General features: G+C 31.6%; 1 protein-coding gene and 1 long non-coding RNA gene across 4 annotated transcripts in view; one reads left to right on the top strand and one right to left on the bottom strand.

Annotated features, from left to right (window-relative positions):
- Nucleotides 1-26,095, top strand: part of LOC143201576 (neurotrimin) — a 139,969-nt gene that overhangs the window by 37,150 nt on the left and 76,724 nt on the right. For all 3 annotated transcript variants that reach the window (XR_013006969.1, XR_013006970.1, XM_076412711.1), the window contains exon 2: nt 22,685-22,774. Coding sequence is in view for 1 of the 3 variants with exons in the window: in XM_076412711.1 (XP_076268826.1) it covers nt 22,696-22,774 (79 nt within the window). In the remaining 2 variants the exon portion in view is untranslated. The remainder of the gene's footprint in view (nt 1-22,684; nt 22,775-26,095) is intronic.
- LOC143201583 (uncharacterized) lies at nt 603-5,539 on the bottom strand. Its single transcript, XR_013006972.1, has 2 exons — nt 4,672-5,539; nt 603-3,773 (listed from the first exon to the last, which is right to left on the bottom strand). It is a non-coding gene; the product is annotated as an uncharacterized LOC143201583 (long non-coding RNA).

Consider the following 26,095-nt stretch of genomic DNA (forward strand, 5'->3'; position numbering starts at 1 on the left):
CTGTATACAACTTAATACAAAGGAAAACATTATTTAATGATAAATTCGAGCGGAGAGCGAATTTCTCCGACCCGAAACCCAAGTAAACTCCGGCAGGAACGCGACTATTTGTGTTAATTCAGGTTTATTTTCTTGCTACGGGATTCTTTTCAAAGCGGAGCCGCGCTCAGTAAACAACTAGCAAAAGCTCCCGCTTGTTTTTCCTCTTTTTGACAGGTTAATTTAGCGTCAATTCAGCGCGCGACCTTATGATTATGCCAAGACTCGACTAAGGCTAATGACTAAGAAGGAAATTGTGATTAGAATATATTACGATTGCGTTGCCTTATAATATTTATATAATATTGTTACTAAAATAAATAAATGTATTAATCATCATGCTTTTTCAGAATATCCGGGTCATGAAGAAATTTCAGATTTACTATAGCTAAATATGTATAGTATTAATAATAATTTGGAAAAAAGGCTAATTTTTTCAAACTTTCGTAAGATGAAATGAACAATCAATAAAAGAAAAGAACGTTGAAATGTAGAAGGACATATTGGTTAATTGGAAGAAAATTAACTATCTATCATAATTATCAGGACACAATAAGTTTCAATTATATAAGCATATTTTAAAACCCGTGTGAACTTCCTGTAGATACCAACTGTTACTCAAAAATCAAGAGAATTGCAAGGGCAGACTTGACAAGAAACCCCATTCTAACAAATGGTAGAAATATGGAAGGATTACAACTCCTGGATCATACCAAAATAGGACACAAATTAAGAAGAATCAAACCATTTCATCTTGTGTAGTGTAGTGTAGTGAATTTAAAAGAGAAAAACGCAGCAGTGTTAATGTATAAACATTATTATACTAAAGACTGGAATGGTCTCAGATATGTCTTATGTTTGGTTACGGCACTGATTATCTGGCCATGAGTTTGGAAACTACCTGAATAGAGAACGAGTGAGACGAGTTGATCTATTTTCTAATAGACCCGCAGTATCACTTTGTATCACCATTCCACAGGTCTTCAGTCACTGGTCTTCTTTCCATTTAATGAAATAGTTCTTTAAATAAATTAATAGGTCTGTAGGCTTAATGCCGAGGAGAACCGAGATAAAACCTCCTTTGTATAAAGGAGACCTTGAAATATATAAAAAGGAGTTTTGCAAAAGTAGAAACAAATGGTAGACGGGCAGAGCAAGGTCCAAACTATATGGCGGATGCAACAAAGCTTTTGAGAAGTGCGATTTGTCGATTGATTATAGTGATAAAAGGCAATGACTTCCAATTGATATCTTCTGGCTGATTCTTTTAATCACCATAGACAATAGAAAGTTAAATTAAGGGTTTGACAAGGTTGAAGGAGCTTTCGATGGACTTGAATTCCCTTCCAATCACATTTCTCAATCTTACTTTTCCATAAGTTAACGTTTGCTAAAGTTTTTTCGGTCTTCAAACACGATATTTTTCAAACATTTTTATCGTACATAATCCACTTCTCACACTCCGGAAGAATTTGTTCCAAGAATAGCTCGATTTGGTTTTGTATCACATGTAATTCACGGATATAAACTTTTCAGTGTCAATTCGCGAGGAACCGAAATATCGAACTATGTTTAATTCTATGCCCAGGTTAGAAAGTACGTATCATCCAAATACCTATATAAATAATTAATTCAGTAATACTACGCTGCCACATTTATCATTATTTCCTTGCATACATGAAATTTTATCAGACCTATTTAAGAAGTCCGCCTGAACACTGGTCTGACGTTTCCATCCATACAGCCGATCATCGTGGGAGAAGCGCCGACTTGAAGGAGCCATAAAACGGAAACATATGTCGACGGTTCCATCTGGTTACCGAGCAAAGCCTCCATAAAAAAATTCTTTAATCAAAGAAAGGCGAAACGTGCTCCGCGTCCCCCCGATCGGAATCATTTCCGTCCCGGTCCTCCCCCCTCGGGCTACGTCTTTATGTCCGCTTCCTCCGCCTGTAGACACCTGCAGTACGAATCGAATTTCCATGGAAAATGAAGATTTCTAATGTTTTTCCGATCAGACCGTCCGAACCGGATAAATTGCTTTTAAAATGGAAGTTTTTCCTCGGGGCCCGGCCCGAGATAATGGCGCCGGGCATTCTCCTTTTTCCCCGTAGTTGGGCGGGAAATTTATTGGGTTCCCGTCTGCAGCGGGACCAGGAGAAAAAAGTTTTTTTTCGGACGGTATATTAAAGATTTTCTTAACGTCGAATGTGAATGTGCGTCCGCTAAGATTGGAAGGACTTGATTCAATAATCCGGTTTTCGTAAAGTTTTCGTGTCTCATAATTTTGCTATATATGAGACGCATTTATTTGTGTTTTATAATAAACCTCAGGACTAAGATTTTAACGTAATTTGATTGAAATAACTTAATTCTAAAATCGAGCTAAACATTGTAATTAATAGGTCTTTCAATAAAGGTGAATGATGGAAAATAATACTGTTTTAGCAGCATTCCATGGTGTTCCAGTTTGCGTATATATCTTAAAAGTTAATCGACTTTTGATATATACTTTTAAATAATTTACTGTATCAATAGATCTACTTAGCCAGTTTTCACAACAAAAAAATATTTCATTACTTTTCAAACGTATATTGTTATTAATTGTTAGCTACTTAAGTATTCTCCATATAATTTTTTTGTTCATAAATTTTTAAACTTTGATATATATTTTTTATATGCATTTATTTGTTTTTTATAGTAAATTACAAGACCAAAATTTTAACAAAATATGTACATCCAATTCGATTAGGCTCTAGGCACTTGGTTTTATAATATAGTGGGTAAAACGTGGGGATAAACAAGGTGATTCAATAAGGGTGGGTCGATGGTGGAGGAGTGTTGCTGTTTGCGTATTTAACTTAAAATTTTCTCACATTTTTTTACTTATAAACTTAAAGTTCTAAAATTATTGTGAATGTGATTGCAATGGTTTGTTCAAGTGTATATTTATTAATTGTCAAATATTTTAAGTTTTCTCCACATAATTTGATTTTTCTTATATTTGTGTTTCATAATTGTGCAGGATATGGTACACCTTTAATTATGACAAAGGTAATAACAAAGGCAAGAAAATTGGCCCTTATATGTTAAAGAACGATGCTTTTGTGCCAGCAAAGCAGAACGGAACTTCCTGCTTATTCTGGCGTATTTACTATACAACGTAAAACTGAACCCTTCGTATGCTCCGTTACCTTTTACGATTTCCAATTAACAAAAATATATTTCCTCCATAAAGAACTACAGTTTTCTAATTGCCTATATTAAAACGCCGCTCGTGTCTCCTTTTCTCGAAGGCCTTCACCAGATCGCCGTCGTCCTAGAAAGCACAGAGGAATCTCGACGAGATTCTCGAACAAAGACAACAATTTACATTTTTCCTTTAGCATTCACCGGGAGACTTTTTAAATTTTCCTTTTGTTAGATATTCGCTTAAAATGTACTTTGAATAAATTACAGCAAAAAAAACAACAACAGCCATTATTAGACGTTCCATCACAAAGCCGTTAAATGTCGGGAAGTTCCAGCTAGGAAATTTAAGATAAATTATTTCATAAAATATTAATGTTTCTTATATATATATATATATATATATATATATATATATATATATATATATATATATAAACCTTGTGGTAATAGTTTTTTAAATATCATTTAACATCTTCCAGTCCTTCTTCCTTGCCCTTCGCTTCTCAGCTCGTATAGCTGAACTGGTATAGAAGATCTAGACTCTAAGACTAGATTTTTTATTCTTTATGACTTCAAGCGTGCCAAAATCTCACCAGTATTGCAATTATTTGATGATTTTTTAAATTTTTTTGCCATTTTCATTCAAATAATGACAACTTAGTGAAAATTAGAGGAATAATAGAGAATTTTATGCTCAATATAACGGTGGTACAAATGCTTTTATATACCTTTGACATTTTATATTATAAAATGTAAAGTGTATTTTCGAGATATAACAGCATTTCTGATTATGTCAGATATCTTTAAAATTATGAGTTCCAAAGCAATTTAACATAAATTTTCGTTTGTATTCACTCACAACACATATATTCTGAAAGTTTTGCTATGATCGAAGAAGTAACCATTGTTGGCAATTTTTCCATACATATAGTCCTGGAAATTTACGATTTTTTGCCATTTTCAAATTTCTTGGTGTCATTTCCGTTAAAATAATCACAAGTTATTAAAAATGTGAGAAATGTAGGGAATTTTACGCTTGATTTAATGTTGGTATAACAAATTTTATACAGCATTTTGCTTTTAAGTTATAAAATAAATAGTATATTTTCAAGGAATGAATGGATGTTGGTTTATTTCACACATCTTAAAGAGTATTAGTTATAAGGTAATTTAACATAGATTTTTCGTTTCCTACGACCCAAAATTTCATATATTTTCAGAGTTTTACAATCATCTAAGAGATACAAATTTGAGGTACTTTTTTATACATAGAGTCCTGAAAATCTGCGATTTTTGGCCATTTAGAGGCTGTTTTCATTCATTTCTCCTCAAATAACTATAGATCAACGAAAGTCATAGGGATTGTATAAAATTTTGTGCCGAACTGTAGTACAGTAGGACTATAATATTCATATAACAATTAGTTTTTATAAGTTATACAACGTAAAGTATATTTTAAAAGAATAAGTGAATAAGAAAAGCGAAATATTACATTATAAATGATAATAATGATATAATTATCATTATTTAACACTTCAAGTTTAAGAAATAAATAAAATATTCAACGTTATATGTTAGAATACCCATTGGACTTGAGACAGGAGCCATTCTAAATCTGCCATACCCTTTTAATCAGGTCGTTAGGGGATCATTTATTAGACTCTCCCTTTCCACCGAATAATATACAAAGGATAAAATATTCAGAGCCTTTTTTTTGCTCTCGGCCAGAGATTTGGCGAGGCCAATGAGGTTATAAAAATCGCTAATAATTTATAAGGGCTTAACATAAAAGTATCGTTAAAACTTAAAATATTGCCTTTTTACTAAAGCACGTAATCTTGGGTAGGTCGGTTTAAATATTTGAATCGGATATAATTTCTAATAAAATTAGAGCCAAACCCCATTTGGGTTAAAAACAGGGCGAAATTTATATTTTCGGTCGGATTTATTATTAATACAGCAAGGGGAACATCTTAAATATTTTATTAATTTAGCTTGTTTCGCTGGATCTTAGATATACTAAGAATAATACGAAGTGGGAGATACTCATAATATTAAACATCGAACAACAAAACAACCGCTGTCAATATTTTATGTAACATCCAGTGGAACGGGAATATTGAGTTGGTGAATTATTTTCCTTTTTTTTCATGTTTTCCAGGGTAAGTTTACTTTTATAAATGTCAAACACTGAATACTGACCCATTTTGATCGATGATCGTTGATTTTAGCGTTGGGAACTATCGACCGAAAACAGTCGAAATAGTCGATGTTCCCAAAATAGCCGAAACAGTCGATAGCCAAAAAACTGGCGCCTGAAAATAGTAATACATTATAGTACTTAATACGACATTTTAGTAATTACTATTTTCAGTGAAATGCACGGTTCGACGGTTCATTCCTGTATAAATTGCGAGAGAGGAACAGGAAAAAATAATTACTGAATACTATTAACATGCAATTAGTAAATTTATTTTAAAGGATGTAGAATTATTTTTATACTTTAATATTCTGTGGATCTGTAAAAAGGAATGGAATATTTTTATGGAATGGCATAATACCCCACAAAGGTTTTATCGTATTTCAGTATGTTAATTGCTATTTTTAAATAATATACCATAATAGATATAGATAATACAATAGATCTTAAATAAAAACTAAAAACTAAAAATGTACAATAACCAAAAAACCGTCAAAAGTTTTTGACTATTTATCATTCACAATTTTAATATTTTTACTCTATTACATTAACAATCTTGAGAAGGATCGTTCCAAAATGCTGCTATATTAACATATAATATATTGTTATTTACAAACAAACTACAAAAAAAATCATAAAACTATATATATTACATATAAGTCTATGCAAGCATAAATTGGGTACATTTTTGTCAAGGTCGCGGCTAGGACGACACAGGCAGAACGTTAAAAATCAGTCGAATGAAACAAGTAAACTAAAAGTACGACTGAAACAGTTCGATAGTAAATAGTAACAAAATCAGTCGGACTGAAAACAGTCAACTGAAACAGTCAGTGGTAAAAAGTAGTAAAGTTAGTCGAACGAAAAATAGCAACTGAAACAGTCGATAGTAAAAAGTAGTCAATTACTAAACAGTCGATAGTCAATTTCAGTCGATAGTTCCCAACACTAATATATTTATATTTCAATATGAATTTTTTTGAGAATTTGAGACTTTTTTGCAATTTTCAAGGTTTTTTTGACATTATTTCCCTTCAACTAAACGCACAGTAATAAACATTAAGTGAATTGTAGGCAATTTTACAATGAATCGAATGGTATAATAATTAATTTTGTATGATATTTAGATTTCAAGATATATCTTGAAAAGTGTATTTTCCAAAAATGAGTGGATTTCGGTTTTCGTCAAACATTTCAAAAACTATAAACTATAAAGAAATTCTTTTTCGTTTAGTTTTATTCACATTAAAATACATATATTTGGAGATTTTTATCTCAACCCTACAGGTAAAAAATATTTATAACTTCTCCATGCTTATTGCCGTGAAAATTTGGGATTGCGATACATGTGACCAAACTTTATCTTCTTAAGATTTCCAAAATTAAAAAACAAACCAAATAAAATATTTGATAGGCGAGAAAACGACAAAATAATTAACCAAAGATATTAATCCGATTGTTCGATCTCCAGCTCTACCATTAAAATATTTTTATATTTATAAGCGCGATGTTCAGCTAGAATTAATACTTCAATTGGTGGGCTTTCGGTTCGAAACATGTTATTTTATTAGTTGAAAAATCGTTCCCTCTCGCATGAAATATTATTTTTTGTATTTGAAATATAAAAATGCATTTAAAAAACAAACTGACGATTTTTTCCTACATATGTTGGGCTGAAAATAACCCCAAACAGAAACAATATAGTTGAGAAGGAAAAGCCTTAAACATATCAAGGTAAAATCATATATTTCAACTACCATCATCACTATGAAACCAAAACATTATAACACCCGACACTTTGGATACACCTTAATTAACAATTAAATCCCAAGAGGTTGAAAACAAATTGTTCTGCTTTTCTAACCATATTATGTTATCACAACAACGCTACACCACATACGTGTGAAATATATAAGAAAATATAAGAAAATCAGCAAAAATTAGCAGAGATAGAAATAGTATAGAAAGTCATGAGGCATCCACTATATAGACCCGACCTTGCTCTACTAAAAAGGCAAATGGTTATCTGTAAAAACAACACGTATATAATTTATTATCGTTCCAAATTTATATAAATAAATTCGCATTGAAAATATGAAAAAATAGACCGAAATACGTGTGCGTATGTATCTTTTGATTTTTCTGGATTTATGAGGAACGAACAAAAGGTTTTTCGGCTAAGAAGGTCGAATGGCCGGGTAGGAATGCAGAGATCGGACACGGAGTGACCGAAAGTGGATGTGCCCGGGAATTTTGATTTAGGTATAGTCGAAAAAATGGCGGTTTTATGTCGGAAGGGCTATCTTTTATGTCGATGGAAAAATGATATGATACGGTCGAAAAACTACGAGAAAAACCCCCTTTGATTCTGACGGTAACACATTGCCAAATATCTAGCAGGATTTATTTGATACATTTGTGTTTACTCTAGTTATATTTGAAGACTTTTAAGGTTAGTTTATATATATGCATTTATATATATATATATATATATATATATATATATATATATATATAATTTATATAAGAAAAAGAAGAAATGAGTATGACAATAAGAAAAATTATGAATTTATACTCCACAATCAATTGTCGCAAAATTTATGATACCAACAATGGCCGAACAAACAGGAATCTATATTTGCCGTGTTTAATGTTCCAACAATAATAAAATGAAAATTGAAGTTTTGCCCCGTGAAAAATAAACAGTGGAACCATTCGATATTGCCAACAAAAAAATTACTGCACGTCTATCAGGGTAACAAAATATATCAAGCGATAAAATTTCAGTTATTTGTTGTTTCACGTATTTACTTATTTATATATGCAATCTATTAGTTAAAGGTGGTAGTGGGCGTGAGAGAGGGTATACCAGTATCTCGTTGGTCGATTTGAGTGTTTGTGGCCGTGTTTTTAATTACCGCAAAAATGTATACGGACATTTGTATAAATTTAAACTTTTTTAATTTAGAACTTTATGTATTAAATTATATCTCTATAATCTTGAAACGTCAATAGATATCAGAATATCTCATTAATTAATAGACACCAACTGTTTTCGCTCTTTTTGAAATAAGTTATGTTCCTCTCTACCTACAGTAAACAACAAAACAACATATTAATTAACGAAAAATCAAGACCTAGAACGACATAATGTTTATGATTATAATATATAAGTAAAATTATATATACCTATTTCAGTGTTCTGAAGTTGTTGCAGTTCTGAAAATAGCCTTACTTAAAGTATCATTTGTTACAATGTTCAGTGATGTAGTAATTAAAACTAAATTAATTTAGTTCTTGAGATACTTTGCATATATTTTAATATAAAAATATCATCAAAACCAATTTGGTAATATTAACATATCATGTTAAATCATTCTCCTTAGTCCATTATGAAAGAAACATGATTAATCTTATAAATTGTGCTCGAGTTTCGACCACAAGGCGATAACTGGTATACAATAAACTATCTAAAATTATATAATTGTTAAATAATACATCTAATGTGTGCTATAAATTAATCGCCCTTCTGGCATAAATAAATTAATATCCACCCCAATATCTATTAGGTACGACGTTATTGATGGCATACAATCAATACTGACGAGATGCAGTACGTTATATTCATAAACGACTGTTTATAATTATCAGACACATAACAGAGCACATGGATCGATGATTAAGTTGGTCGGAAATGAGCAAATAGTACATCCCCGGTTCTTCATTCCAAATTCAGCTTATTAAACTACATACGCTTCCCAACTCGAAAGTATACTTGCGATTGGCGAATTACCTAATAGAACGGAAATTATTCACAAAGTATTCAACAGTCTGTTACATAAGCTGCATCGCATGTAGTATTATAATGTACGTAGACAGAGAACTCTGTATAATGGATATTAAATTTCCATTGATTAATATTCCCTTAAAATATTCACAGAAATATTTAAACGTTGGAATTAAAATACATAGCATAGAATGGATTCAAGAAGCTTCATAATTTCAGATTCTATGATACACCACTTATATACAGTCAAGAAAATAAGACTTAAAAATCAGAATATCCTCTAATATACCGCACGATATATATAGTCCATTCAAAGTTATTTTGTACATACGTAATTCAAATTTGTTGCGTCAAAACGTCACAATGTTGCCGCATCAACTCGGTATTTTAGTTCAGTTCGGATTTGGCATACAACAAAATTCTATTCTATATAATATAATTGAACAAAAATGTTATCAAATAGAATTTATTTTTATATTAGAGTACATGTAAAAACTACAGTTAATTATACAACCACAATAGTTTATAGATTAGAGTTATAACCTCTTATCACTATTACTTTCAAGAATTTTGCATACGTCTGACAATCGGAAGACTTTAACAAGCTCATTCATTTACGCGTTCAAACTAATCAGAGACCATTTTGCCTCTTCTAAACTAGAATAAAAGTAGACGGAGAATATTTTCTGTTTCTAAAACGAATTTACAAGTTGCGGCAGGCAATATATTAATACTGATGACGTATGCACAAAAAAACTTTGAATAGACTATATATACAGTAGCATACATGTAATTGCTATTTTGTATATAAAGGCGTGTATAAATATTTTTTCAATTAACGATTGATTTTATTATTAGGAGATATCCATACTTTGCGAAGAACTAGGTATAATGGAGATAAACTATGAATACTTTTCAACTGAAAACACACAAAATAAAAAATAATAGCTATCAAAACTTAAAAGAGCTCGTTATTTTATCTGTGTTAAAACAAACAGAATAGAATATACATTTACCATTTCGTTTTTTACACAGTAGCAATTAGAATATAGTTCCACTAGATTAACGTTCGCGTTATTTAATTTATAGAAATACTAGCAAATATTGTTTTTAATTTAAACAATTGTCCGCTTGAGCTTCTATATAAATTTTACGCTCTGCAGACTCAGTGGAATTCGAATTGTCCAGTTTATTTGACATTTGCTACAAACCAAATTGTGATGTATAATTAAAATTTACCAGCTGTCACCAAGATCGTGTGAACGAAAAATCTATTTGATACACGGCAGAAATGTTTTATAATGTATTTTTAAATTAAATGACACGTCCATTAATTTTAGCAAAAGCATTCTTAGGATTTTATCTCGAAATATAATATATAAGCGGGAAGATAGACCTAGACAGTTTTGAATATTGCAAGGGTTTCTGAATTAACATCATACTATTTCAAAATTGAGGTTCTTCTAACCTGGTATTACAACAAATTTGGTAAGTATAAATTCAATTCAAACCTACATAGAGATGAATCTTATCTTGTTGAATAATCGGAACTTTACATTATTTTTCTGTAATGATATATGAATTCAAATCTAGACTCAAGCGTATATTTCAAGTCACAGCAACCTTCCAAGCTGATTTGGCTCGATGTCTATTGTCATCAACCCTTGTTGTTTTGATACAAAATATGGAATGGTTAAGAATAAAATTGAAGTGAATAATAAATATTCAAATTAAGGACATAACATAGTATAAATATCAAAAATAGTGGATGTTATAAGTATATTTGAAAATAATTCAAAATAAAAAGGAAATATCACTTAAATCCAACATTCGGTTGTTAATTATGGATATAGTTAGAGAAAGATAAAGGTAAGGTACAAGCGGCAGAAATAAAATACATCAAAAAAGCTAGGAATATATTAAAAATTAACTGGATGGGTAGTAAAGAGATCAGAAAAGACCTAACTAATTAATAACTGATAAACTCTGTATAGTTGGCTCCTTAACTCACCTAGTAGAGACATATACAGCGCATGGAAGGCACAACACAGGTAAAGAGGATATGGGAAGTAAGGGCGAAGGCGAGAAGAATTAAATGTTCATCAAAATCTTCAGCGAAATTACTCAGTTCAGTTTAGAATAGTGTATCACTATGTAAGGGTATTATGCTCTCCCAACCATTAATCCCTCACTAATGATTTCCTCTATCAGTAACTTCAATTATCGATAGCACAATTTAATAGCCAAAGTTCAAATTAATGAACTTAATGATACATTATCAGCATCAAAACTGATTTCGTAATATAAATTATCAGGTGGAGACAGTGATTGTTTAATATCATAAGTGTTTTTTGACGTTAAAATAAAGGCATGAAACTAATATTAAAACAAATTAATTTATATCTAAAAATACACCCCTTAGAACCAATACAAATAAAAAACATTTTCAGTTAATATTAACCAAACCTAAATGTTCGGAGATCCAATAAAGTCCACCAAATTAAATGATAAAACAATATAACAACGATACATGACCCAAAACGAAACGGACCTCCCCTTCCCCCGCCCCTCTTATTGTCGTCCACCGACCGAACAACAGAAAAGCTTATTATTTATATCGCGGGCTAGCGGGAGGGGAGGGGAAGGAGAGTGAGGGAGGTCTTTAAATGCCACATAAAACTTTTTCCATTTTTGGTCCCACTTTATATCTCGACATCCCCGAATAGTTTGATGATGAGGCCCTTAAAGACAGTTCGGCCTTCTAGCGTCGTGCCACGGAAAAAAGCCATAAAAATATGCTAAACTCGGAGGGAGTTTTGGCGAAGGAAAGTTTTCTTTTCTGGTCGCCGGCATCGGAGGTGGCGGAGGGAGGGGGCGTGGTAGGTTGGAGGGAAAAAACGTCGGAGGTTCTTATAAATATGTAGCACGAACTGAAGAAAGTTCCCTCGACGAGCAATTTTAAACTTCTGAAAAGGAGCTATTTTTTTCCTCTGACTGGGAGAAAGGTTCTAGTTAAAGGGCTTTTTTAGCGTCAGACGAAACTGTAATTTCTCTTGGTATGCTTAACAACAATTTAGAACAATATCGGTGACGTTATTTTCGTAAGAACAAGAACAAAAAATAGAGCAATTCGCCATATTGGGTCAAACAACATTCGAACATTACTTAATGCGTTTAAATATCACTTATTTGATATTTTATAGTGGAAAAATTGTTATTGTGTACCAATACATGATTAAGCCTCCAAATACTTGTAAGTATAGTCCTCCATATCAATTGAACAGGCAATATTGGGCGGGCGTAAAATATTAAGGGCGTGAAATAATAACATAAATGAGTATTCTGATTGGTATAAATTACTTACGTGAAAATTACCTATGAAAGTCATCATGCCCATTATTTTAAAGTCAAACTGCGTAACATCTATATGTAAAAATAATACACAAAGTCTTTTCCTCCATTACCACCATCAATTTACAGTGCTTACTTTATTTTTTGGTTAGGTTTGAGTTTGAAATATATTATTACAGTAAAATTACTGATGTGAATTATTGTATTAGTTGCTAATTACTATTAATAAATTAAGGAAAAACATTGCAGCTTATTATTATTATTTATTGTACCATTAAACTTATAGAACAAACAACAAGAAGATAAATTCATAAGGCTGATTTTGACCTTAGCCATTTCGTTCATGCATTCTCTTTAAAATTATCAATATTCTTTGAATTTTCGAATGTTTTTTGGGATCATAAAACACATAACAGCTTTTCTTTGTTTTAATGTACCACTGGAGACTCCATCTTATTGAAACTTGTTTCTTGAGTTCAACTAATTTTGACTCGACCAACTACGTTTGGTTTATATTGAAACATATTTATGATCATCATCTGATACAATAAAATGTCAACAAAATAAACGTCAATATTTTCAATGAAACTGCCAACTGATCTGATTATTCTTTTCTTACATTCATCTTCATCCTTCTTTAATTCTTCTGGCATATATATATATATATATATATATATATATATATATATATATATATATATATATATATATATATACTACTTACAGAGACGTGGACTGAACAAGATAAGTACAACGTTCTCTCTTATAGAGTCGATATAAGGAGGTGTTTAGAAAGGGGGTAGTAAAGGTCCAAAGGGGAAAATTGGGGTAGCCGATAGAAAAAAATAGATAGAAAACTCTAAGTGTACGTCAGATCTACAGGTTCCTAGGATAACAAAGAGTTAAGGTTGAAAGGCTTTGTTTTTCTAAATTCTACATGGCTTGACATTAAGGATCATCGATGTTCAAATAACTATATTTACTTCCAAACACTGTTAATAAAGGAATTTTTTCACCATATTAGTTTTTCAACTCTCTTAATTACTTTAAAATAAATTCATAATTTGTCTAAAAATGTCTGAAAACCTCAATTATTATTCCTAAAACCGATAAATAACACTAAGCAGGATCCGTAGAATGAAAATTGTTCGAAATAATTAAGAACGAACTAATTAAGCTTAGAAAACGAACTACATCGGTTAAAACTAATTCTCTACAACAAGTCATGACCCCAGGGCACCAGATCGAAGCCCGTTTGGCGTCGGGGAAATAAAAATCGGCCTTAGATATTAATTAGCATGGAACAATTACATCCACATACATATATATGAATATATATATATACTACTTACAGAGACTTGGACTGAACAAGATAAATACAACGTTCTCTCTTATAAAGTTGATATAAGGATGTGTTTAGAAAGGGGGTAGTGAAGGTCCAGAGGGAAAATTGGGGTAGCCGATAGGGAGAGGATATATCAAGCCAAGTCCAGCCCAGGAAAGATGACCAGATATTGCAACAGTTACATGTTGAGTAGTTAGCGATGCCATGACCCAGGAGAGATAGAAAACTCTAAGTGTACGTCAGATCTACAGGTTCCTAGGATAACAAAGAGTTAAGGTTGAGAGGCTTTGTTTTTCTAAATTCTACATGTCTTGACACTAAGGATCATCGATGTTCAAATAACTATATTTACTTCCAAACATTGTTAATAAAGGAATTTTTTCACCATATTAGTTTTTCAACTCTCTTAATTACTTTAAAATGAATTCATAATTTGTCTAAAAATGTCTGAAAACCTCAATTATTATTCCTAAAACCGATAAATAACACTAAGCAGGATCCGTAGAATGAAAATTGTTCGAAATAATTAAGAACGAACTAATTAAGCTTAGAAAACGAACTACATCGGTTAAAACTAATTCTCTACAACAAGTCATGACCCCAGGGCACCAGATCGAAGCCCGTTTGGCGTCGGGGAAATAAAAATCGGCCTTAGAAATTAATTAGCATGGAACAATTACATCCACCCCCGTGAGCGAACCAGGCCGCTTTATAACCATTGTACAAGTTCGCATCAACAACGTTCACCATCCTTATACCTTAGTTCCAAATTATCCCCTTTTCGGTAATTAAAATCTCCGTGATTTATTACGTTTCTGTTAATTAAAGGAACAATGATCGCGAGGCGTTAGTTAAATACTAGACGGGCAGTTTTTAGTTGCGTCTTGACGATGATTGATAGACGTAGGTGGGAGGTTCCTAGAGGTGCCTAGAGGATGATTCGGGCAGGTTTCTCCATCGATCACCGGCGTTATTATTTTGCAGTTTTCTCATTAAGCGAAAACTGTAGATCGTTTAATTTATTTGTATAATAGTTTGTTTTCTTTATATTAATCCATTATATATATATATATATATATATATATATATATATATATATATATATATATATATATATATATATATATATATATAAATTTCTGTTTGTCAGTCTCGATAAAACTCGAGAACAGCTGGACAGATTTAGTCCATTTTGGTATTGAAGTGTTTGCGAAAGTCCAATATGACATTATTTGCAACAATGAATATTATACAGGACAATTTCATGCCCTCTTCCAACATATTATACCATAAAAGGTTTTAGAAAATATTCCTAATAGTACTGTTACCACCTAGGTACAGTAATTTACTTTCTAATTCGGTGCTATTCTTACCAAACGTTTCTTCATCAGAAAATTTAGACACCCGAACACCAGAACCAGAGAAAATCTATATTGGCAGAGACAGAAAAAATAAAACAATGTATACATGGAGCAAAAGAGAATAAATAATAAACATAACACACCCACAAGATTGTATTATACAAGAAGTTTATTTATTTTAAATTATTTTGAGAGATATTGGTTAATTCCTTGCCCGGCTATTCAGAATCGAAGACAAAGTTGAATACTCAGAAATAATAGAGACATGAGTGAAAAAAAAACAGAAGTAATGTTATCGGAATCTTTAGAGGGAATTTCGTTCATTCATCTGCATTGCCGTTGTTTACTGTTCAAGTTTCTTGAAAAAAATAAATATCCTCGTCACTAACCAAAATTAAATAGAGAATATAGTTGAAAATTCATGAATATTTAAAGTATGTCCATTGCCAATACAAGGACAAAAATGCTTACCCATTCCAATAGGCAGAAATTCAAAATTTTCGTTACTTTTTGAACTCACCTCGCACATAGATTAATAATCTAATTCTAAAGGTTAGAAACAACGGCAATTGCTATAGTTTTGATGACATAGCACTTTTCAAACTGAAGAGAAACCAAGGGGCAGCAATATAACTAGAGTAAAAAACAAAATCTTTTTTTTTTAATTCATTGCACTCCATTAACGTTAGAACTCCTGTTCTGCTTCTGTATGTTTCCATTAAAATAAAAATTCTAAACAATGTTGCGTGTGTTAAATTACCAAATATTTTACACAATATTCCTTTGATTCAACGATGTTCATCCTGAATATTTTCGAAGGTTTTTCCTTTGAGGTTTGCCCGTCCAACCCGTTTCATTTTATACCACGTTATTTCACCGAATGAACCGTCAATTTTCATTTATCCCCACGTCCCAGAAACTAAATACCGATTTTTCATTATTCAGACAGGAAAAAACTCCCGGATATCGAATATTGAAACTGCACCTAATAAATATTTGAGAACGGTTTTAAAATGATTATTTGATTTTCTCAACCGAATTCTGATGCAGATTATCGATTGTTTGAGGCTTCTGTTCTCGAATATTTTAATGTATAGTATTTTGAAGTGTATAAAATGTCGGTTATTAGAATAATTAGTTGATATGTCCCTATAGTGACTTATACTACTATATATATATACTATTTACTATTCTATTATATATTTATATATATATATATATATATATATATATATATATATACTATTATATATTTATATATATATATATATATATATATATATATATATATACTATTATATATTTTATATACTATTATATACTTATATATTTATATATATATATATATATATACTATTATATATTTATATATTTATTACTATTATATATTTTATATATATACTATTATATATTTATGCATGCAGTGCAAAAATTCCAATTTGTTATGTTTAAACATGGCCAAACACTGCTCAGAATCATCAACACGTTCTTGTTTTAGATCAGAATTGACCCACTTTGAACACAGCTTCCTCATAGTCCAATGCTCATACTGCATGAGCAAAAACACCAGCAATGAAAACCAACACGTTCTTCTGAGATCTTTATGATGTTATCTAACTCAAGCAACTTCACTTTTCGATCATTCAAAACGATTTTGTCAATTTTTTTTAGATTTTCTAGTGTTACCACCTCATTTTGACGTCCAGTGATGATAAGGCGGAGTCCTTATAATACTTTTTAAGCCATTGCTTTGTTTCAATGGCATTTTTCCCATCTGAAGCAGTGTAAAGTTAAAACACGGAATGTTTTTGATCCATTGTCATAAAAATACAGTACTGTCACTCTTAGAACAGTAATTAATAAACTTGCGAATAGAATATAATCCAATTTTAACAGCTTTCTTCTCTGAAAATTAGTACTAACTGAAAAAGCGGTGAATGTAGCAAAACTAGCGCCATCTATGTGTTAGGCCAGGATATTTTCAGCATATGTTTTAAATCTGAATCAGAAGAATTCATTGATATCTGTTTAGTCTCTACAGTAGTAATACATTTTACTAAAGTGCACAAGATCCAATGATTTTATTATTTTGAGTCTGTGTCCTGCTACGTCATGTATATTAAATAAGTGCATTTTATTAAATTTACTATTCATTTTTAAAAATTTAGCTCTATAAATTAAATAATCAAAATAATTGATACAAATCTCAAGAAATCAAATGTCATATAGTCACATATCTTATTACTTCCTATGTATCCTGTCCTTCCTGTCCTATGTCTTCCGTCTATATACATTATGTGGTTAGTGTTATGTATGTATTCATATAGTCAAAATATGTATTGCAAGAACAATAAATATACAAGGCTGTTTAAAAGAATAATTTCTTTACCTAAATTTTTAAATAAAATTGCATCATTCTTTGCTTCTTTCTTCCATTCTTCGATCTCCTGCTTTCTAATTGGTTTTTTGTAACATATAGAAACTAACAACTCACCAACAAATGAGGAACTAAAATTCGGGCAGAAAAAATTCTATGAATATTTTTTGCTACATTCATTTTAACTATGGATGCGCAGGTTAAACTATTTTCTATGCACAATATTATGTTACTGTTTTGTTAAGATATTAAGCAAAGAAACCAGAAATGAATCAGAAGACAAAATCACTAAAATTTACAGAAAATTATTAATAACCCTTAGAGTTCTATGATATATCCAGTACAATGATGTATAAGTATCCAGAACTATATCAATTTCTGTCAGTCTATCCGTTTGTCCTCTAGCTGCTGTATATTCATCAGACATCAAATTATATCAAGAACTGATTTGTGAATTTTAAATATCATATAAATAAGAAGAAAAAAATTATTACAAACTTATCACACTTGAATTTCGTTAATCTATCTTGGGATAATATGCCCGTATAGGTGAGATTTTCCTTTCACACCTTGCGATAAAGATGGCATATTAATTTGTTCTCTAAACAAAATTGTATGCTATATTAACTTTAATCGTTCCAAATTTCACATCTCCACTAAATGGTTTCCCCAAATTTCTAGACAAGAAGCTTTGAGTTTGGATGCCACATCACAAAAAGACCTACATATTCCCAAAATGTCGATATTTCAAAATATGAAAGAGAAAATCAAAATTTTCAATTCAATTTCTGGACTAGAATATCCTATTAACCCGCAGATTACTGAAAATAACTCCTAGTAGGAAAGGAAACACTACACTTTATTTTAGTTCTGTTGAACAGTATTATTTCATAATCTTAACGCAATTTCAGGACAATTAACTCAAAAAAACCTCCGAGCGGTCTGTATTTATTACCTTTCTATTCACTCCCTGTTTCGGACAGTTTCTGGCGGTCGAAGAAAAGTGCTCGAGAAACCGAAAAAGGAAAGAACACGATAAGGTGGGTTCGAAAACAAAATAAATAACGCGAGCCAGTCGTTACTAGTCCAGAGCCAGGGCGCGCAGTAAAGAATATCGGAGAATAAACGAGAAAAAATGATTTGTTTCGCAACGGCGGCGGTTGAAGGCCCCTCTTCGCCCCAGGGGGTGGCAGAGGGGCGGTCGAAGAGAGATCAATGCCGGCGATATAAGGAAAATGCAATAAAAACGGCGTAGTCTCTGTGGCAAATTGAGTTCTGATTCAATCAACGCCATTTCGTCTGATATATCCAGCCGGTATCCCTGGAAAATATCTCGCTATATCCTTAAAGTGTTCAAGATAGAGGTTATAAATGATAACGGCAGGATGACTGGCAGATATTTTACAAAATAATGTAGAAAAATCGTGATTTAATAGGATTTGATAGTTTGGTGGTGAATAATGGAAAAAACCCTAAGTGTTACAAAGTTTGAATGTCATATAAAGTCGATACAGATGCATAGAAAAAATAGACAATTAACTTAGACATACTGTTAAAGCTTATGGACTACTGTATAAAACAAATAATGTGGCATAAGTTACAAAAAATCGCTTAAAACCTGTTTCTACTCTCTATACTATAAAAGGTATATGTTATATATAGACTATTTAGAGCAAATGATGAGAGACTTACACTAGCATTATGCAGATTATCTCTCTCTAAATATAATGCGACACTAATATCATTTATGATGCAGGTGAGATAGAAGACGACAATACAAAAGCAGTTGTGATATTATTATAAAAGGAGCTTACCAGATACAGGAAAATATAGAAAATATAAAATGTTTTGGTACTAGTATTTGTTCGTGGTGATTTTATCTTCTTTTCAATTATTATCCTAATTTATATCAATATGATTTGCCACATATATTTATTATCATTTACAGGTGAGGTAGAAAACGACGATACAAAAACAGTGGTGCTATTCTCATAAAACGAATTTACCAGATACTAAAGACATAGAATATAGAAAATATAAAATGTCTTGGTATTGGTACATGTTCGTGGTGATTTTATATTTCTTTCAATAATGATCATAATTTATCTGAATATGATTTTCCACATATATGTGGGACCTATATCTTTGCATTTACAGGTAAGGTAGAAAACGACGATATAAAAACAGTAGTGCTAATATCACAAAACGAATTTACCAGACACAAAAATGTAGAATATAGAAAATTTAAAATATCTTGGTACTGGTACTTGTTAGTGGTGATTTTATCTTTCTATCAATCATTATCATAATTTATCTGAATATGATTTGCTACATGTATGTGGGACCTATATCTTTTCATTTACAGGTAAGGTAGAAAGTGACGATATAAAAACAGTAGTGCTAATATAACAAAACGAATTTACCAGATACAAAAATGTAGAATATAGAAAATTTAAAATATCTTGGTACTGGTACTTGTTAGTGGTGATTTTATCTTTCTATCAATCATTATCATAATTTATCTGAATATGATTTGCCACATATATGTGGGACCTATATCTTTTCATTTACAGGTAAGGTAGAAAACGACGATATAAAAACAGTAGTGCTAATATCACAAAACGAATTTACAAGACACAAAAATGTAGAATATAGAAAATTTAAAATATCTTGGTACTGGTACTTGTTAGTGGTGATTTTATCTTTTTATCAATCATTATCATAATTTATCTGAATATGATTTGCCACATATATGTGGGACCTATATCTTTTCATTTACAGGTAAGATAGAAAGCGACGATATAAAAACAGTAGTGCTAATATCACAAAACGAATTTACCGGATACAAAAATGTAAAATATAGAAAATTTAAAATATTTTGGTACTGCTACTTGTTAGTGGTGGTTTTATCTTTCTATCAATCATTATCATAATTTATCTGGATATGATTTGATATATATGTAGAACTGTCCTCTTATCCCGTAGGGGTGAGATAGGAGGTGCCAATACAAAAGAAAGTGTACCAATATCGTAAAATTAATTCTCCAGATACTGAAAATGTAGAAAATAGAAAATATAAAATATCCGGTTACTGGTATTTATGTGTAGTAGTTTTATGTTTATTTTAGCCATTATCATGATTTAACTGACCATGATAGGTAAGAGATAAAGTAGGAGACGCTAATATATAACTAAGGCTTGCCAATATCGAAAATTTCATTTTTACGAACTGCAAATGTAGAATATATAAAATATATTGCTATTGATACTCGTTTAAGATAATTTTTAAATTCTCCAGATAAAAATACCTGATAATTTACATTTCCACTGCTATTCTGCAAATAAAAAAGTGTCCTTGAAAGTCAACTAGTTCTCAAAGGTCATTACCACACCAAAACTACGCAAAACCTTCACAAACGTCCCGCTTAGGACATTCATCACCATTTTTACAAGCAACGAACGATAACAGACTCCAGTTCAAACGGACACAACGCTTGATAACCTCCCCCGCTGTCACCCCGCGCATCAGATTAGCACAAGACAAATTAAGATCGCATCAAACTTATGAATTATTGTTCGTTTTAGACGGGCGACGGGGGGAAGGGCGAGCGGCGTGGGGAGAGGGGGCGAATTTAACATAGCCGTTGCCAAGACGACCCTCCACGACGAACCAGGTCGCGCGAGAGTGACGAGGGGTGGGGGTACGGGCCGAGAGGGAACTGCAGGACGTTGGCGTGCGGTACGTGGGGGGAAGAGAGGAGGAGGTTCGGTAAAAGCCCTTATTGCGACTGTTGTAATGTGTAGATTAGCCGCTAATATTAGTTGAAAATGGTGGCGGGATTATGATAGGGGCACAGAACAAAAGAGGGCTCTGATGGCAAACAGAGATGAGATGCAAAGGAGGCGACACTGATGATAATGAGGCGACATCTGCGGTTGTTCGATATTATGGTGCCCAAAGTAAAGGAAACTGAGATTTCCTCGCATCGAAGAAAGTAATTACGCACGAAAATGGTCATAATCCAACATATAGTACAAGATAAGTGTTCCAAACTCAGTAATATACCTGGACAAGTCCATAGCAGAGTATTAATATTGTTAATAATATAAGAACAGTGGAATAATAACACCAAAATTAAAGTTAAATAGTATTCTGGTTTTTCGGCCTTCTGAGTAGAATAAACGGGACTAATCGCTTATAGAAGGTTTATTGACATTTTAAAAGTACAAATAGCAATTCACCAAGTATTATATTAAACACTCAAAGACTACTCAAACAGTACAGGCTAGCGAACTAGGGACTAAAAGACAATAGTTCTACTTCACATTTTATCAACACTTGTAGTGGAAATTCCAGAATTTTAGGCTCTGCTCAAAATAAGACAAAATATCCAAGTAATTAACCATCGTAGGAAATTAAAGACCAGGGTGGACGCTTTCACCAGGATATTAAACAAATAGAAGAGCATCATCAAGGAAGATGGAATGCTAAAATATTAGCAGATTGTTGCTGGTTTTTAATGAAAGAGGACTCTACTATTCAATAGAGGAAAAGCTAATATTTTGTCATTTTCTTTCAGGATATATGTCCCATTTTTTCTATTGACTACTTATCTTTGAGCTATTTTGATTCATTGTCTATCTTTAAATATATATTACTATTTTTTATAAAATTAATAACATAATTAAATAAATATGATTTAAAATATTCATACTGTCTTTATTTATACTAATTTAATTTATCATCATTTTAAAATGGCACGTATTACAAAAGTTTTCGTTTAAGTTTTTGTATTCAGCAGGTACAATTTGACAAAGAAACGGTATTTCATTTAATGTTATAAAACAAAAAAAATGGTCACACGTTGTAGTTAATGGATTAGCTGGACATTCGAATTCCAGAGCATGGATAAAGAATATAACAGCCTGACGTATCCCATTATAAATCCCGACAGTCAAACCCAAACTTGCGCTTCAATATGCGACAGCAGCTTCAAATCACCGTCATCTGACGACCCCATTATTGTTTCAGACCCCTTCACCATGATCATCGAACTCAACTGGCAACTGGCATTCCTGTTCTGGATATCGCCGCACATCCTCACGTACTCCTCCGGATACAGTAAGTAATCGACGCCCGATTATAAGTTATTAACGCGGCGCCATCTGACGGCAGAACCGTGCACGTTAATTATTTTAAAGCGATATCCGCCGGGTCCAAATCGACCGGGTTATTAATCGCCTGCCGGAAAGAACAAAAAAAGAAAATGAAAAATACGAAGGTCCAGGATATTAAGTTAACCGGACTTTGATAGACATCGGCCAATTTGTACCTGACGAAAATCCAATCGGAAAAACGCGGCGAAAATTTTTTTAATCTTCCTCCGGCCTTGTTTCGTTTTTTATCGGCGGCTGTTTATTATCCCGGACGACTGGGAAAAAGGGACGTTCTCCTAGAGGATGGGAAAAGGTCGGGAGAATAAGATAGACAAGCTGGACGTCCAGTTGCGGCAGTAACAATATTTTTTAGCCGGAATACTTTCATTGGAAAGACAATATAACCTATTTTCATCTTTCGTGAGTGGTTTAAGGGCTATGCTACTTTAAAAAATTTTTAAAAATCAATTGTTTTTTTCATATCATCAAAGATTAACGATTTGGGGTTATGGGGTATGTACAATTGAAATTATTTTCAAAGATATAGGTGTATTAGAGACCAGACATCTTGCTTTGACATTATTGATACTTTCACTTAAGTCAGACATCTTGTTTCACCAATATATACTACATATATATACTATAATACACAATCGATAAACCTCATCTGCTAACTTACTCAAATTTAATAAGTAAAATTGAAGATTAATTCACTCAAACCTGATTACAAGAAAGAAAATGAAGATGTGCAATTGATTACTTGATCATTAATATGATGGCAAATTATGTGATATATCTAAGGCTGACTTTCTGTTTCTCAACCTCTACGCTACTGTTGGTAGCATACAGAAGTCTGCAAAGACTGTTCAAATCATTATAATCTCTTCTTGTGAACTAATTATCTTAAACGAATCTCCTGTATTACTAATCTCAAATATTTGAATACTTTCGTACTTGTCTTTTATCATACTAACAAATAAATAAAGATTTGTTCTGTAAAGCGAATGAGAATAAGTTTATTTTGAAATATATAGACAATGAGCACTGCAATAACTATATGAACAAACAATAAAATATTTCTCATTTTTGAAAATTCATAGAAAAACAAGACTAAATACGAGTGATTGTTAACATAGAACGAGAAAAGTGGCTAGAGTACTTTCTTCCACCAACTAGGAGTCAAACTGTGTGGGTAATATAACTTTTTTATTATCAATTTCAGAATCGGCTTACCAAATAATTTCAAGAATTAGTAAAGTTTACAAAGACACAAGCAGTAGCATAAACAAAATGCTACAATGAAATAAAACCGAATATAGAATCTTAGCAAAAGATGTATGCTCTTTTAACGAATATTTAAAATACTTAACGTTATATCCTTCAACGATCCATCGCAGTATTTGCAGGATATACTAAACCACTTTGGAATAGTTTTATAGTTGTTCACAATAGTAGCATAAACTTTAGACCCGAATAATTGCTGTTCAAAGCAACAGCTGCGAAAACCCAAATAACTTTAACTAAACAGGTATTCGACAAGTTAACAGTTTATTGAAATCTTAAATCTTCATGTGCAAAAGTTATTTTTATAATTCTAATAATAACTATTCTAATTCTAATAATAACTTTATACTTTAACACTTATCAATCAATAAAAATCAATGAATGCTCGAGATTATCATTACAATTAAATATTGAAAGAAAATAAATATTACACAAATATTAGTAAATTAGAAAACGGAGAAAAAACTGTAGAATCTAATGAATATTATATATAGTAAGAGGGTATCATAAACCCCCAAATTGTGAACATTGATAAAGAAATACAGTTACGTTACGTTGTTAAAATGCATAAGAGTATACTGAAGATGCACTCATCTCAAACTCTATAGAAAATACGTGGAGCCAGCTCCGAATGAAATAGAGATAAACCAAGAAAATTATTTAATTGCGTCAGTGTAATATATAATTTGCAGAAAAATAAAATAAAGGCATAATTGACTAAATTCCAAAAAATTAATTACAATGAAATATGAAAATGAAAATATGAAATACAAATTAATTTTGTTAATTAATAATTCAGTTTTTTTTTAATTCTGACCTTCATTTCCATCTGCTGCACGTCATTATTTTCACTTCATACATCCAGATACTTTAATGCAATTACTTGTTTTATTTTTGCACTGTATAATTACACCAACAATTAATAAATAGTCATGAAGTTTTAGAGTATCTACAAATTTAGTAATCAGTTACTATTTGTCTGTCAGTTGTGTACTTTATTTAAGAAACAAAATGTTCCAAAAGCAAAACCAAACCAATTTATCTCAAATTAGGATATAAGTCCATTTTTGTACAAATAAATAAATAAGTAACAATTAAAATCTGAAAATTTAAAATAGAAGTGTATGAGCAAGAAATTATTAGTTTCCATGTTTGTTCCATGTTTTCCATGTGTGTGTTTATACTGATATGATACTTGCGAGATATAAGTAATTTATCGTTAGAAATAGCATTATAAATTGTTAAAGCTACTGATTCTACTTGACATATATTTGAATAATAACACTTACAAGTCCTCTCCAAATATATAAAAGGATCACGCGCTAGCAAAAGACCACCAGGTGGCGTTAAAATTTCGGATAACGAAAAATATCGACTGGCATGGCATCATAGATACATGGAACGATAACAACCTACCAATAACCTGTCTGTAAAAGACACTGACGCGACTACATTACAGGGATATCGTCGACAAGGCAGCAGGAAAAGCGTCCTGTTGCTTGAACCGCATACCGACTCCCTTATTAAACGACAAAGGACGTCTCCGCTCTCACCGAAGTGGAGGCTTCTTCTTTTGAAGGGGACCGATCTCGTTTTTGATGTCATCTCGATGGTATATAATTAGGCGACTGGACAGGAATCCATAGAAATTTACATGAAAAAAAACCCCGCTGTCTCCTTTTTAAATGAATGCTTGCATTAATTTGATAAAAACAGTTCTACGCATTCAAAAAATAAGGTTATATTAATCGCTTTTAATAAAGGTATATTATTTAGGTTTCGTTTTTTTTTATACTATGGCTTCTATATTCGGTACCCTTAAGAAGAATATTAGTTGTTTAATTTAGTTTTTCAGTTTTTTATTGAAAAATTTTGGACGAATAACAGAACCAAATTATTTTATCATCACCAGTATCATTGCAAAATTCGAATTTCAATTTTCAAAAATCTGAGTAAATGGTCGAATGAAGCTAGATTGATTTCTAATCCATATTGACCATTT

Source organism: Rhynchophorus ferrugineus, unplaced genomic scaffold (assembly GCF_030347505.1).
Source record: "Rhynchophorus ferrugineus isolate W39M unplaced genomic scaffold, kcgeb_rfMv2 rfM8, whole genome shotgun sequence".
NCBI classification, from domain to species: Eukaryota; Metazoa; Arthropoda; class Insecta; order Coleoptera; family Curculionidae; genus Rhynchophorus; species Rhynchophorus ferrugineus.